Genomic DNA, 15,732 nt, shown 5'->3' on the forward strand with positions numbered 1-15,732 from the left:
GATGGTGGGATTGTGCTTCATTGGTTTAGTTTAGTCTCTAAAGCCACCCATATTGGGCTAAGTAGAATATCATTAAATAATAAAACTGATGTATAAAAGCTTTTGATAGCTTGCTGCCTAGCAGAAATACCTCCTTCATGTTTACTATTTCAGTACATCATAGAATACAGGCTTGATATAAACTTCCCTTCTGAGCATGTGTCATGTAAGCATTGCAAGCAGCAAACGATTCTAGAAATTGTTGTATTAATGGCCTGTGACTCCTCTGTTCTTGAAGGGTGCAACGATTTAAGAACATAGTGCTAATTGCTCTCACACACATTCATCCTGCTTGATTTAGCATATAAACCCAAAATAGTAAGGGCGCACTCCTGAATGTTGCAAATATATGGAGTGCAACTCTGTTCATATTGGTTTGAGTGATTGCTAATCTGAAGTTGTGTTTGCAAAATATGTTTCCTATTTAAATGTGAGACAGCACTACAGGGTGTTTGTTCACTGGAAAAGAAAACATGAAGATCTAAAAGTTCATCTGCTCATGGGACTTGAGAGGAAAGTTGCTGATTTTGAGGACAAATGCCCTGATAGTAATTACTAAGAGAAAGGTGAATGATCAGGCTCCACTTGCAATCATTGTTTGTTTTAATAATGTAGGAGATTTTTTCAGTGGCATGCTGCATTTTCAGATATAATAGAAAGTGAAGGGAAATGACAGAATGCTATTTCTAAGTTTGCTTGTTGTGTAAGCTACTAGAAATGAAATTGATGTATCACATATGCATTCAACATGCCAAGGACAGATTATACATGCAGTGATTTCTTAAAATGACAATACTGTCATGCCCAAGACTGCTTGATACTGCACATTTGTGATGGGGAGACAAAGTAACACAATGCAGAGATGTTGAGAGAAGATTTACTTTCATTGTGTCAAGATCCATGTTGATAGAAAGAGCGGATGAAATGAAACCATGTCTACTGCATATGTTTACCACTGGGGAAAGCTCAATTGAAGCAAAACAAGAAGAACAAAGAACACAGGCAGGAACGTGGTTAAATGTTTAAATGCTGTGTTAACTGGAACTTACCCCTAGTAAAGTGCATTAAGAAGCTAAACAAAGAAGGGAAAGAACACGGAGCATTTAAGACAGGAGAACATAGTTTAAATTGAATATGAAACCTTTTGGTAGCCAGCGGAGGGAATGATAAAGGCTGAAAATTTGCAGGCCATAATCAGCAAAAAAGGTGACACATGCCATGGAATTCACAAAACTTAAAGTTTTAAAGTGAGAGAGAGGAATAGAATACTCCAGTAGTTAAGATGGGTGACAGTACTTCTTGAGACTATAGAACTAGCTGAATAGTACCTTGAATTCCAGCGCATAAATGTAGCCCCTACAGTTTGCTTTATGTTGCATAGTCATGTGTATAACTGATGAATGAGTCTGAAAGAAAAGGCAGAAATTCTTACAGATATATCCCATTGTGGTTGTGGAACTGACTGCTTGCACTGTAGGACCGTTGTTGTTCCTAAAACACCACAAAACAAGTGGAAATGGTCATTTCTGGAAGGGCACACATCCATGAAGAGAATTTTGCTATTCTGTTCAGATCTGTGAACAAGCAAGGTCAGCTGAATTGTTCTTTATTTTTCAGTAATGCCCATGTAATAATCTCATATCATCTTTGGGAAAGGGGCAACTTTATAACAAGCGCTTATGCAAGGTGGGCAAATTTTCTATTTATTTACCTAGGCACTTCAAGCATTTTATAATGTTAATGAGGAGTATTCACTAACATTAGTGAGGAGTATTCAGTAACTCAAAGTCTGAGGTGTGAACTGAATTTAATATTTTTCTTTAACTTTTTTCAAGATCACAAGCCTTTGAGAATGCAGAATTGTTTTTAAGGAGGAAGGAAACTATCAACAGTATGGCCAGATTATCATTTGACACTGGTTGATTGAAACACTTTCTGCTGATATAATAAAAGTCATCAATGATCTCCAGTTTGGTTTTGAATACAGTTCAAGTTATTGATATTGATCTGTGAAACTCTATGTGGCTCCTTGGATTTAGGAGAGCTATTCAGAAAAACCTCACAATTGTGCATGGCAGAAAATAACTTTTTTAGACCTAAGTATAGTAATTGAGAAGCTGCTATCAATATTTCCCAGTTACATAATCTGGACTATGTTTTATCATTCATAGTTTTCAAGATACAGAAATAGGGTCATTTGCCAATGGGTAAAAAGTGATGTGTAAATTGACCTGATATGTATAGATTGGCATCTTTTGGAAATACGTGCTAGGTATCTGTTTCATACATTCTAGCTGTTGCAGAGCTGATTGCAACTATCAGCAATAAATTCCATGGTCTAGACACAGATAGAACAAAGACTATGTCATGAGATGCTGCTCTAGAAAGCTAGATAATGAATACAAAAAAACTGAACGTTTTTGGCAACACAAAAAAATAGTATTCATGCTAAAAATGTGATTAAAACATCGTTCCTGGACTTAGTGGGATCTGTTCTGTTATTAAATAGGGCCTAAAATTTGTGTCATGAATTATTCACAGATAGGTCTAAATTTTCAAATTATAGTTTACTATTACAAAATATGTTTAATTTTTGTTTTCATGGTATTCTTTATTGATAAGTCAAGTTATTTCAGTTGAATTATGTTGCCACATTATGTCTTCAGAGGGGCATAAAGTCAGTACACATGCTTCAGTAATATCTGGTTGTTTTACCCTTATGTTTCCAGTTGGCAATTTGAAATTATGGCTTCAACCACACTTTAAATATGTGATAATAGCATGTGTTTCTAATAAGGGCCAGCACCATTTTGTTGAGATAGTGTGAATGGTTGTCACTCATATATGACAAATGCACCTTCATCTGCTTCTTTGATGGCCCCCTAAAAACCATACCCTCAAATCAGACCGATGAAATTAGCTGCTGTGTAAATTGTGTGTCTGAGTGGTTCATTATCTAATCACCGTCAGAACCATAGTGATAAAGTAGTTTGAAGCAGAGAAGAGGTCTGCCAGATGATTTCAGGCCTTCTCTCTCTCTCTCCCCCTCCTCCCCCTCCCTTCCCGTAAATCATGTTTCCCTTGGAAACCCATTACTATACTATAGAACTTAAAAAATGTTTGACATAAACTTCATTGTAATATTAATGTTTACACTATCTAATAAATGGCTTAAATATTCTTATATTATTCTGAGCCATTATATTTATTAAGTGATGTATAATAATAGTTTTATTTGGCCACCTCAGGATACTTCAGGATTGTATTAACCTTGATAGTAAAAAATACTGTGACAGATTTCCTGTTCAGAATAGCACTTAAATGCTTGGAATTACGTTTTGCGATGCCCATGTCTACTAGATGATGTTCCATCTGATGTGGTATTTTTGTGGTCCTTTAGGCAGTGACCTGTCTGTACAATTAAAATAAGCTTCTGTAAATGGACATAATTTCCATAATCACCACCTTGTCATGTTGTCTGAACCCAGGCAGCATGGCTTGTTGGAGGTGGAAACAACCCTGCAGTAACCCTATAACACAACATGGTTTAGGTAAGCCATGTTGGCTTATTTTGTTTCTGTGAACCAGCCCAATGTATGTATTTGTTAGTAAAGAATAGTGCTTAACATCTGGATTTTTGTCCTCCCGCAAAGGATCCTTTGATGATGATGATATCACACATGTTGAAGGAAGTGTTGAACCAGTTCGTGACATTGAAATAATACATGAAGAACTAAGACTAAAAGATGAGGAAATGATAATGCCCATTATAGACAAACTAGAGAAAGTGGCTGTACGAGGAGGTGACAAGAAATTAAAACCTGAATATGTAAGTAAGAATGCCTTCTGTTGTTTTGTTTTTTTTAATACTTTTCCCAGTGATTTTAGACAGGGAGGGCATGGTATTTGTCGCTAGCTGTTCTATGAGAAACTGTTCTGGGGAAACTAACTAGTCTCACCTTAACTTTGTGGCTCAGAACTATTTCATCAGTTCATACCACATTGCAGGGAATTAGTTACCATTTTGTTACATTAGTTGAATGGTGATTAAATAAAACTGAAGATTCATAGATTTTAAATGAATTACAAGTATTAAATGCATGAGGGGAGGCAAAAATGCCAAAATATGTAACGTAATAGTGAACGTATAATATCTGCATATCTGTTTATGTTTTTCCAAGAAATGAAATGTGAAAACCTGGGCACACACATATTACTATTTGGAAGTGCTATATCAATAATTTTCTGAAACAGATTCTTTTGCTTGTGTCTTCTAGTAGGAAGTATTCCTGTGTTGATAAACATTCTTTTCATGTTTTGCAAATACAGTCTTCATGTGTTCTTGTCTTCCAGTCATGCTTCTTTTGTCATTTTTGCATCTCAAGATGGCTTCTTGAATGATCTTATTTAGCCGTTCTAAAACACTCCATAGGTTGCATCCAGAGCAGTTGTAAATGCAGGAGGACTTCATAGCTCCTGCTTGCTACTGTGGCAGCTTCTTCTGTTCCCTGAAAAGCTACTCATGGGGGTTTCTGGGAGACTGTAGTTTGGTGTGTGAATTAAGAATTGGCTGGAATCAAGCAGAGCCACACCCTTTGTCCCTCAGAAGTGAATTTCTGGTGGATGAAGGGACTGTGGTGGGAAGAGTTGATGGAAGCATCCCCTTGCACAAGCAAGTTTATGCTTCTCTTGACACAAACCTATAATTATTACATAATATGTAAGTTAGAATGCCTTCTTTAAAAAAAAAACTTTTCCTAGTGATTTTAGATTGGAAAAAGGAAAGGATTTAAGAGGAAATCTTCAATTTCCCTTTAAAAATATGCAAGAGCATAAAGTGAGATGGTTTGAGCCCTTGCTTGCATGTATTGCGGTATGGTTACAGGTAGTGATATACTTAATGCCCTTACCATCTGATAAGCCTCCTCAAAATGGAATCGAGTTGTCTGACCTTCGTTTACTTACTGAAGAAAATATTTGATCTGGTTATTATTTCTAAGATTAATTGCTGGAAGCACACTTGAAACACTCAGAGAAATAGACAAGAAACATACACTTGGTTTGTTTACTTTAAACATGAAATCATTTTGGAATCTGGATATTTTTGTATAGTTATTTTTCTTTCTGATACTGTATGGGTAGCAACATTTTAAGGAATGTTGTAGATTTCTTAGTGGAGCCTTACAAAGGAATGGTGTACGGAAATTCCAAAATCATCATTATTGCCCTCAATTTACAGTTTTATTCCTTAGTTCGGGTTGATCCTCTCAAAGGGGAAGGGATACACCGGAGGTTAATATTGGCTGGGTTGTGCAGAAGTTGGAAGGATGGTGTCTGCCTGTTTTATTGGGCTATGACTAATAAAACATGGCTTAAATACTAAAATGTGAACATAAGGAAGTTCACGGAAGGGTCATTTCTCCTCACCTGCATTCCCTGCAACTGCCTGACACCCCTAACAATGAACAAAGCATATTCATTGTTTTTCCTGAACCACATGGAATGGTACACAGGGCTGCTGGGTGATGGAGAATCATTCAGAACAAAACAGATCTCTGCCTGGTTTTTGGTAGTCCCCATCCCACCTTTTTAGCAGAACCTTTAACTTATATTTTCCCAGCCTGGTGCCCTCTAGATGAAGAGCACTTCCAGTATAAAGCTGGAAAATTCCTGGAGGATTCCCTGGACAATCAGGTTACCTAAACTATATCCTGCGTTGTAGAATTCTATATGGATCACCATTAATAAGTAGTACTGTATAAGAAATTGTGTATACCCCTGTTGTTCCCTGCAGGCTGGGAAAATAAAACTTTAAGCTCAGCTGTTAGGTCCAAGTAAAGGATGTATTCATGACCTGAATATTATATTGCAAATTGGTATTGCAATCTGGGCATCATCAAAATTGTCAATGAAGTAATACCTTATGAGTTGGCTGATAGCATGGGATTGCATTACATTCACTTTACATATCCCTGTGTGCGCACACAAATAATTTCTAACATACTAATGACATGCTGCCTCCTTTCCCTGTCAATGCTTTAGTAACACCAGTTGTGGAAATTTACTCAGGGTTGGGAGGGAGGGTCAAATTTTGCCCTTGGATGGTTAACCTCTTTCTGTCTTCAGGTTGGGAATTCTGATATATCCTATACCATGTTGTAAGCTGCGCAGAGAGTCTTATGGCTAATAGGGTGGCATATACAATAAATTAATAAATAATACACAACTGGGAGATCTTCTCAGGGACCATGGGATTGCATTATATATTCATTTCATTGATCTCCCTTCTCTACAAATGTTTCATTCCAACTGCATTTGTCTTTTGCAGAAATATTGAGTAGTTATACAGCACATACAGTTAACATGACATTCTTTCATTATACCATAAACATCTTGATTGTGCTAATGAGTTCTCTCCTGATTTTAAGCTGGTGGGAAATTTTCTCATAAGCACAATTTTCTGCAAAACCCCCAGCATTATAAAACTTATACCTTTCTCAGGTTACTAATATGTACAATGGAAGTATAAACATTCCTATTTTAGAAAGCTGCTTATGTTCTAGATTTTTCCAATTATTTCCAAAGCTTTTATATGTGTAATGAAATGGTTAAATATATGTGTGAGAGAAAAACCTTATCATTTGTATTTTTAGTTTACTAGATTTTTATATATTTTAAGATTTTTATATATTTTATTTTAAATAAAGTTTAATTAAAGTAGCATCGAAATATTGTAAGTAAGTGGTGTAAGGCATCCTTCCTCCATCTGGTGCCCTCCAGACTTTTGGAGTACAATTCTCAGCATTCCTGACAATTGGCCACACTGAACTGATGGAAGTTATAGTCCAAAACATCTGAAGGCCAAAAGAGTAGAGAACATGGATATAAGAAAATAAATAATTTTGGGCAAGTATAAGTAGCACCGAGATGTATTTGCTTCTACAAGCCTTCTCCCCCATTCCTTCTTTTTTGGGTTAGAATTATATGCTGTAGGTCTGTGTACATTAGTTTGAACAGATGTGTATTATCTGTTATCCCTAAAATAGAGCCTGAGGTAGAGTAGGTTGGGCCAACAAGGGGGCAGGAAGGCGACCCATGCATGATCCTATTGTTCCACTGTGTGTTGAGTACACATGCTGTAAGAGGCATGTGAACAGAGTTTGAGAGACGTTAATACTTCCATTAAAGTCATGAGTAAACAGCAACTATCAATCGGAGCTTTTCTTCATCGGATTAGCATTGTATGAAATGTAGAAATGGGCCTGAGTGCCGACAATAGTCAGGGAGTGGTGAATCTTGGAGTTTCTTGACAAATAAAAATCAAATCCTTCTGGAAGCTACAAAGTAAGTCATAGATATTTAATTCATAGAACAATTCCTGTTCCCTAGCTGCACTGTGGGGTCTGCTCAATTTATTTTACATTTCTAAAAAAAGAACAGAAAAGTTCCACATGAAAACTGTTTGTTCCATTGCATAAGGACGATTAGTTTGCTTCCAGAGGGTTTTCATGGGCTTGTCTACTTACTCTTATCAGATGAAATCGTAAGAACTTCTTATGGTTTTTATACAACTTGAGCCATTTTCCATATTTCACTTTCCTGTTCTCCCAGGATATTTGTAAAGCTCTTTCATTAGTATCTTTCTTTTACAGGCTAGACAATACTTAACTAGTCAATATCCTAATCTGATCAGTCTAACAAATGAGCCTAGGAAGATTTTCAAGTGATGATCAGGTGCTTTGGAATTACTTAACTTTTTTACCAACACAGACAAGGCTGCTTTTCAACTGCCGCAGTACTTGTTCTGCTGCTTATGTGCCTTGGGCACCCTGAGGGGCTGCATATTCCTCTGAGAGCAAATCCTGATGGTCAGATTGAGAAAGTAATAAGAGGATTTTTCCAGGGGGAAATCATAATACTATTTCCTTTGTTTCTTTTTTCTATGTAAGTAGTATTGTGAGTGAAAAGTCAGTTTCTAAACTTTGAATTTTTTAATCTAAATCTTTGGGAATACTGGTTTCCTGCCAGGATATTGGATATAGGCAAGATTTCATATTTGATCCCTAAATGAAATATTGATGCTTTTCAATCTATAGTTCATCATGCCAAATGGGATTCCAGTTTTCTGTCCAGCGGAGATACAAAGATGGGTGGCTTCATCAGTAGGAAAGCCCACCTCGACTACTGGTAGGTCAGGAAATCTGGTCAGATGACAAGTCTGGGACAATCAGAATGGTGTTAGTGGCCTTTTAGTGCAAGATACCAAGCATGCTGAAGGTTAGTTCAACCTCAGAATCTTTGTTGGGACATCAGTGCTGAATGGGCAAGGCCCATCACATCCATTAGTCAAGACAGGCTCACAAGCATGTCCAGTATAATCCCATACACAGATTTTGAAAGTCCAGGCTTCCACCTTGGGATCCCCACACTGCAAAGGTGTGGGCAAGGTCCAAGACACATGACCCATCCAGGGCATCTGGCAACTCTGGGCTACTGATGGTTAAGATTCAGAATCCTTAGCAAATGAGAATTCACGTTCTGTGGAAAGTGTAGTAGTATGTTTCATGGCAAACTCTTAAAGGCAAAGGTATGGCTGTGATGGCCTTCCTCTTGACCATTTAAAGGGTTTTGCAGATTGCCTTCTCAAACAGGGCATCTCCCTAATTCCCTTTGGGGGTTAACACTCCAAGCTGTGTGACACATTTGAAAATCACCTGTTCTTGTATTAGGCTCTCACTGAGAGGCTTCCAGTTACTTTTCCTGTCAAGGTTGAACCTGACAACTAGGCAGGAGTAACTTGATAGAGATAAGAATACACTGATTTTGACATTCTGCAGGCTGAATGGGCCACAACCCTGCCAGGCACTTCTGGTTAGGTTCTGGATATAGACCATAGGGCTCCCTGCAACACAAGAGCTAGCTGACAGCAGAGAGTAAACTTATCTTCAGCAGATTAAAGAATGTAGCTGGAATCTCAGATCTGAGAGGAGACTTGCCCAGTGGGCAGGTAATTCTATTGTCCAAATGGAAAAGCAGGCTCTGATTATTCTAGCAAGTGAAAGAAGGCTCAGGGGAGCTTCAGAAGTGATAGACTATTTCACCAAAAGCTGTTTGGTGGAAAACTATTATCCATGTATTCTGTTATGTGGAAGAGATGCTCTCTGGCCAGCTTTCTAGAAGGTCTTCTCAGTGTGTTTCATACCATTCTGCTGCTGTTAATTTCTTTCTTAATTCCATCAGTAGATGTGAGATCACTGAAGAGAACTCAGCTTACTGGGCCCACTCTAGGAATGGAAGGCATGAAATTTTGCAGTTGTTTTGCTTGTGAGTCAGCTGATACTGCCATTTTCCAAGTAGGATGGACTTGTTCTCTCAGAGGTTCTTCATCAACAGATAGCCTCCAGGTTGCTGTTGTAGGAAAACTGAGTAGAAAGCTTTAATGGCAATGGTTTACTTCAAAAAATATTTCTCCCTCTCCCTTTAACCACTATATTAACAATTGGATATGCATTACACAGATACCTTTGTCAGATTGTATGCCAGAATTAACTTGCACACAGAGTAGGGGTGTCAGTGGTTCTGGAGCTTTGAGGTATTTGCAGAGAAGTCTTAACCATTCAGTCTCTCCCTTGAGACTTGGGCATTGAACTGTGAGTCGGTAAAGCATCATGTTCATAGGCTTATGTACGGCATGCTAAAGCATCATCAGTCTGTGGACTTCCTGTGTGCAGTCAGGCTCTGATTTATTCTCTCTTTGAACTGGACATGGGTGTGCAATCAGTGAATAAGGAATTGTGTGCCTTCAGCAACACCAGGACATTAATCATGGCTCAGGATTTTCACAGATCTCAGGAGTTAAGTTTTCCAGATGTTTTCAGTATCCTAGTTGGCCTAAGGTTAAAACATTGCCAGAGAAGTTCCCTAACAACTGACAGTACAAAAATGGAAGGTTTTTCTTGGTATTCAAGTCATACTTACTAAGTTCAGATAACATGTTAGCCAACACTCAAGGGTTGAATGTGGGTTACTATTGAAGTATTGGTTATTGTGTTTTCTGAACCCACCACTGTTAATAAACCATGAACAATCCATGAAAAGAACTCCTGGTTTGGTGTTGGGTTGTGCACTGTGGGTTGTTCACCATAGCTTGTTATCTCAGCTGGGTTCAGATAACCAGATAACCCATGTTTCAACAGCAGCTGCCATGGTACAATGACAACTCAAATTGAACCGATACTCAACCCCTGAATGTGAGTACCTGTGTTGCCAGAACCCATTTGATGAGTAAGAAAATATCCAGAGCTACACTATCTAGATGAATTTGAGAGGTCACTGTTTCTGCCCTGGCAAAGGTGTCACTTCTTGGTATCACTGCTCACTTAGTGATAGGTGGAGCAGCTGTGTCTGCAGTGTTTGACAATTGAGCTCCCTTGGAGAAGATTTGTAGGTCTGCAATGTGCACATTGTCATCAAATATTTTGGATGGAGGGTTTTTGCAAAGGCTGCTGTTCTTGAGGTGTAGTCAGGCTCAAACTACAGGCCTGCTTGAAGACGAGGGTAATCCATTTCAGTCTGCAGATGGTCACTGACATGATGTGCAATGCTCTTCTATACCACCAGCCCCCCCCCCCCACAAATGTTCCCACATGGAAAACGCTAGCATGTTAAAGAGAAGACTTGGAACCCTCTACTTAACACCTGATTTTATGTATTCAGGGAGTCTAGTTTGTATGGAAGAACATTCACTTACTTGAGCCTCAGCAGTCTTCCCCTTTTAGCCACTGATCTGATGTGAGTGGTAGTGAACTTTTGTTCACTGTTGCATTATTTGTATTTACATGCTATTCCCTTGTCCAGTTGCCTGAATAATATATCAGAAAGTACTGATTTATTTGATATGATTTTGTATTTGATCCATTTCTCTGGTCTCTAAAACGAGAAGCAGTATCATATTTGCAACCATTTCCTTCTTCTGTAGAAAACCATAATCACTCACAGTGGCTGTGGTCCAGCAAGTCTCCAGAGCACATGCTGGTGCCTTTATTGTCATTTTCCTCCGAAGGTTTTGAAGCATGGCTGTGGGCAGAGGGAGGAAGGGGCTGCTGGAATGAAATGAAGAACAAGAGAAATCCTAGCTGCTCATAGAGCAGAGCTTGGGACTTGCTAGTTCATGTAGGAAGGCTTGCTGGTAACTGTCCCAGACCTTCCATTCTCATTGTGGAATTTGGGAGCCTCTGTTCTTAGAAGCCAAAATCTTGGAAGACATTCAGATAACTGTTTCAAAGTGTTAGGTGAGACAAGGTGAAGGACCAGCCCTGAACCACCATGCACAAAATTATCTTCCACCCTTTTAAAGAATTACAATTCTCAGAACATTATCTCAGATATTAATGTATCAATCTGTTGTTTGACATAGTACTGTGCTGATGCAATGAATACTAGAGGAAAGGAATTAAATTTCTCTGAGTTTATTTTATCAGTGTTATCCTGCCTGGAGAGCTTGAGGTAGCACTGTTGAAAGACATATGTAAAACAGTTCAAATATTGAAATAAGTTTAATGTTAAAATGTGATTTCTGCTTAATATCAGGCATTAAAATGAACCCAGACAAGTCTTACAAACATTTTCAGTGAATTCTTTAGCTCAGGAATTTTAGACATTTCCAGAGAAAGGGTGTGTCAAGACGGAGGGACAGCCATGGAGATCAATGCACTGTCCATGCTTTTCATGCTGATGGACAAAAGTTGTCCTAATAATAATTGCAGTAACCACTGTGCATCAAATGTTTTAATAACAATAATTAAACATGATCTATTTTGTCAGAATATGGGTTTTGGTACCAATGTTTAAACTAGGGGAATGTCTTTAATATCAATTCTTTTTTGTATTATATTCAGTAAGGTCAGCTGAACACTTTGGATAGGAATGGAAGAACTGCTGTTTGTGCAGAGATAAAGGATAAATAAATCAAATATACAGGAGAGATTTCTGTCATTATTCTGTGGCGTCCAAAAGATTCGAACTGTTTCATAACAAAGATTTTATCATCTAATTCACATAATAGAATGTGTTGGTGCTTTGTTTTATCTTTTTAAAACACTAATGGTTTAAAAGTTGAAATGTATAACTATTAATCTGAAGATCAGAAAACAATATAAAATTCCTCCACTAGTTAAGTAGAATTGTTTGAGCAGTTGTTCTTATAATGAAGTCTAAGACTTACAGCATATTTTAAACTTGAGTGAATTATTTATTGATTGAATAAAGCACAAAACATAGATGGGGACCAAAGATAAGATAATTCTACTATGTTTTTTAAGTGTGTAATCTTGTTGCATGTCTCTACATAAGCTATTCTGGCCACTCATCATAGTAACCAGCTGGGCCATTTCACCTGCTGGAACCATTAAAGAGGACTCTCTCCCCCTAGATTAATCCCCTCCGACATTAGTTTTTAGCTCTGACAACTGGAGCAAGCATTCAGAACTTGCAGGTGGCCAGTGTGACGCACATAATTGCCTACAATTTTAGGCAATGAATAAAAATGGTCTACATTACTTGTCAAAGGTTGTATATGCAGTGCCAAGTGAGATCTATGGGAAGCCTTTTAGGGTTTAAAGAACATTTAATAGCAAGGCTGCACAGTGCTTTTTTAATCATAATGCATTTGTAATATAGCACTTTGATCTTCTCCTTGTAGGAAATGGTGTTACATTAGCCACTTTTAAAACATTTATGAGTGAAAATCAGTTATAAGAGAGTAAAAGTGATTATTCTTAGGCAGAACATGTTATGTTTCATTAAAAGTTTTCAGCTTGCCCCTTTCTTGTTAAAATCTGTGGGGAGCCCCACTCCTGGAGGGTTGCAAATCAGGATCTAAGATTTAGAAGAGCTTTCCTCTTGTTTTCCCCCTGAAGCAATTGCAAGATTGGGAGTAGTAGTAAACTAAATACTAAGTCTGTGTATTATAGATATTTGACCTCTTTATTGACAAGGTAAACATGTGCCTTGAATAAACATTTAGTAACTAGAAATTCATGTTAAATTCTTTAATTAAATATCATGCTAGTGGTAACTATCATGCAATGCAGTGTTTAGAGTATGACTATAAATTATCTTTGACAAAAATTGACACTAAAATGTACTACTTCTAGAAGAGCTTGGTTTGACCTTTCAGACCTAAGAGCCTTTTATTAACACCTGCCTGTAAGGCAAACCTTGCCACACGCAGCTTTCAGATTCAGAACCACAAAACTGATGAGGAAAGGCTTGAAGGGTTCAGTTTGTGTCACTTGCTGTTTGCCGTTTCCATTTCACAGATGATTAATCTTTCTGTGAAGAAAGGCCAGAGAAACAAAGCACATTGGGCTCTTCCTGCAGTTACTCCTTCTGAATGCACACTAGCTTGCTAACTAAAAGGCCTTTAGATTTCCTGCAGGGAGAGATGTTCTGAAAGTGAATGCAGCTGGTTGGAGGTCACCAGTGCAAGGCTCTTGCCATTGTGTAATGGAAGCTTTGGCAAGTTTCATTTTTGGAGGAAAGGAGAAGATGTTGACAAAAAAAATTAATGCACAATATGGAGGCCTTGGGCCATTTGCATTAATATCTTGGAGGGTGGATCCTCAATAATCAACTCAAATTTCTTTTGCTAGCAGTGGTCTAAAAACACACATGTCACTGTTTGCACATATTCTTTTGCCATTGTATCTTATTTCTGTTCTATGGGACGCGTAATTAATAGGCCAATATGAAGTTTTGGAAATCAGTTTTAAATATTTATATCGAATTTTTCATTCAGTTTGGGCGAAGCAAATATAACTTACATTTTTCAATGAAGAGACTGAATTGGTTATTTCATGTTCATCTACTCTAGGCCTAACATGACTCCTGAGTCCCTTTCATTCATTTTCATATATATAATTTTAATTAGAAGAAACATGCCATTTTAGTATCTGGAATGACAACCTCATGACAAATAATTGTCTCCTGCATATAGTTGAGTATACTACATTAATGTCTCTTGTTTCTTTTTAATTCTGCACAGGACATAATGTGCAAAATCAAAAGCTGGGTAATAGATGAAAAAAAGCCAGTCCGTTTCTACCATGATTGGAATGACAAAGAGGTAGGCTTGTAACTATAACCTCATCCACTAAAGCTAATGTTGTGCTTTGTTTAAAAATCCCTAATAGATCAGATCTTTATTTAAACATTTTAATTTAACTCCAGTTAGTTAATATCATCATTTGCAAACCATGTGAATTGCTTTTAATAATTAGCTTTTCTGTTTCGGAGAGTAAACAGCAGTACTGCAGTGTTCGTAACTCTTTTTCTGTTTTAGTGTAGTTTGTATTTCTTGTCTTTTAGATTGATGTGCTGAACAAACATTTGTTTTTAACTTCAAAACCAATGATCTACTTGGTTAACCTCTCTGAAAAAGACTACATTAGAAAGAAAAACAAGTGGTGAGTTTACGGAAGTTGACTTAATTTTCTTTAATTCAAAAACTTTAATGTTTGTTGGAATTACCAGAATGGTTAGTCATGCTTTTTGTACTCAGATTAAAATCTTGATTCTAATATCAGCAATGTATTTATTTGTGTTGTCTGTTTAATGCAGTACAAGTAAAAACTCCTAAAGATTTACAGAATCATGGGGTAATCTCCCCTATCTTACAGGAATGGAAACATTGTGGAAAGAATCCCTCTCCCCCACTTAATTATGAAAAAAGTTTTGACTTGTCAGTAGTACTTAACTTTAGAAATATGTTTTTATTTATGTAAGAAATATGTTTTTTATTTATTAAATACTGAATAAAAATCTGAGTATAAGAGTGCTCTCTAAAAAGGAAGTAGAGGAATGCATATATCTATATGTCCCATACAGTTCAACTTTGTGCATTAGTTTTTAAACTTAAAAGATGTACTATCTTATGGATGTTGTTCATCACATGCGGTTCAGAAACTTTCATATTGTTGCCAGTATGGATTCATTTATAATGGCTGCAGAATAAACTGTTAGACAGGCAGTGACCAATATTAAGATTCAATCTCAAACTGTGGGGAGACAATAGATTTGTGGTGTTTGAAAATAATACTGCATTAGTTAGCCTGAAAAGGTTTCAGAAGAAATAAAATGGTTAATTTGAGCAAGAAGCTTTTTTTTCTATTTAATTAAAAAGGAATATGAATTTAAACACTCTAGTTTTAAGTTTTTGGTACAAATAGTATACAAAAAGTCTTTGTGAAATACAAGATTTGATTGTATTTGCTAAGTATTTTTACATGGATCCAGAGTAGCATATCAGAATTCTTCTAAAACATACCCTTCTCACTGTCCCTGTAGTTCATTAAGTACTTAGATGCACATGGTTTCAATTTTCCATTAAAATTTCTCATTTCCATATGATATCAAAGAGTGAGAAGGCTTTAAACTGAAAAATAAACATTCATAGACTGGAAGCCAAAGCAATAATTAATGTCAGACGCATAACTGTAATAAGTTATTAGAATGAATTCTGCTATATCATGTAAAACTTGTTACATTCCTGATGTTATACTGCATTTCTGTGTATGGTAAGTAATGATGTTAAACTTTTTTTAGTGATCACTTTAAAACTTCAGTTCAGAATACGATCTTGGAAAAACCTTTATTTCTGTGTAACAGGATATTTCTAGTCTTGACAAAACTATG

At 37.0% G+C, this 15,732-nt stretch overlaps 1 protein-coding gene across 3 annotated transcripts in view; it reads left to right on the forward strand.

The window, feature by feature from the left end:
• OLA1 (Obg like ATPase 1) overlaps window positions 1-15,732 on the forward strand; it is a 113,954-nt gene that overhangs the window by 51,140 nt on the left and 47,082 nt on the right. For all 3 annotated transcript variants that reach the window (XM_044417727.1, XM_044417726.1, XM_044417728.1), the window contains 3 exons: window positions 3,693-3,868; window positions 14,084-14,164; window positions 14,407-14,504. In XM_044417727.1, the coding sequence (XP_044273662.1) occupies window positions 3,693-3,868; window positions 14,084-14,164; window positions 14,407-14,504 (355 nt within the window). The remainder of the gene's footprint in view (window positions 1-3,692; window positions 3,869-14,083; window positions 14,165-14,406; window positions 14,505-15,732) is intronic.

The sequence above is a fragment of the Varanus komodoensis genome, unplaced genomic scaffold (genome assembly GCF_004798865.1).
Source record: "Varanus komodoensis strain SLA01 unplaced genomic scaffold, ASM479886v1 scaffold9, whole genome shotgun sequence".
Lineage (NCBI taxonomy): Eukaryota > Metazoa > Chordata > Lepidosauria > Squamata > Varanidae > Varanus > Varanus komodoensis.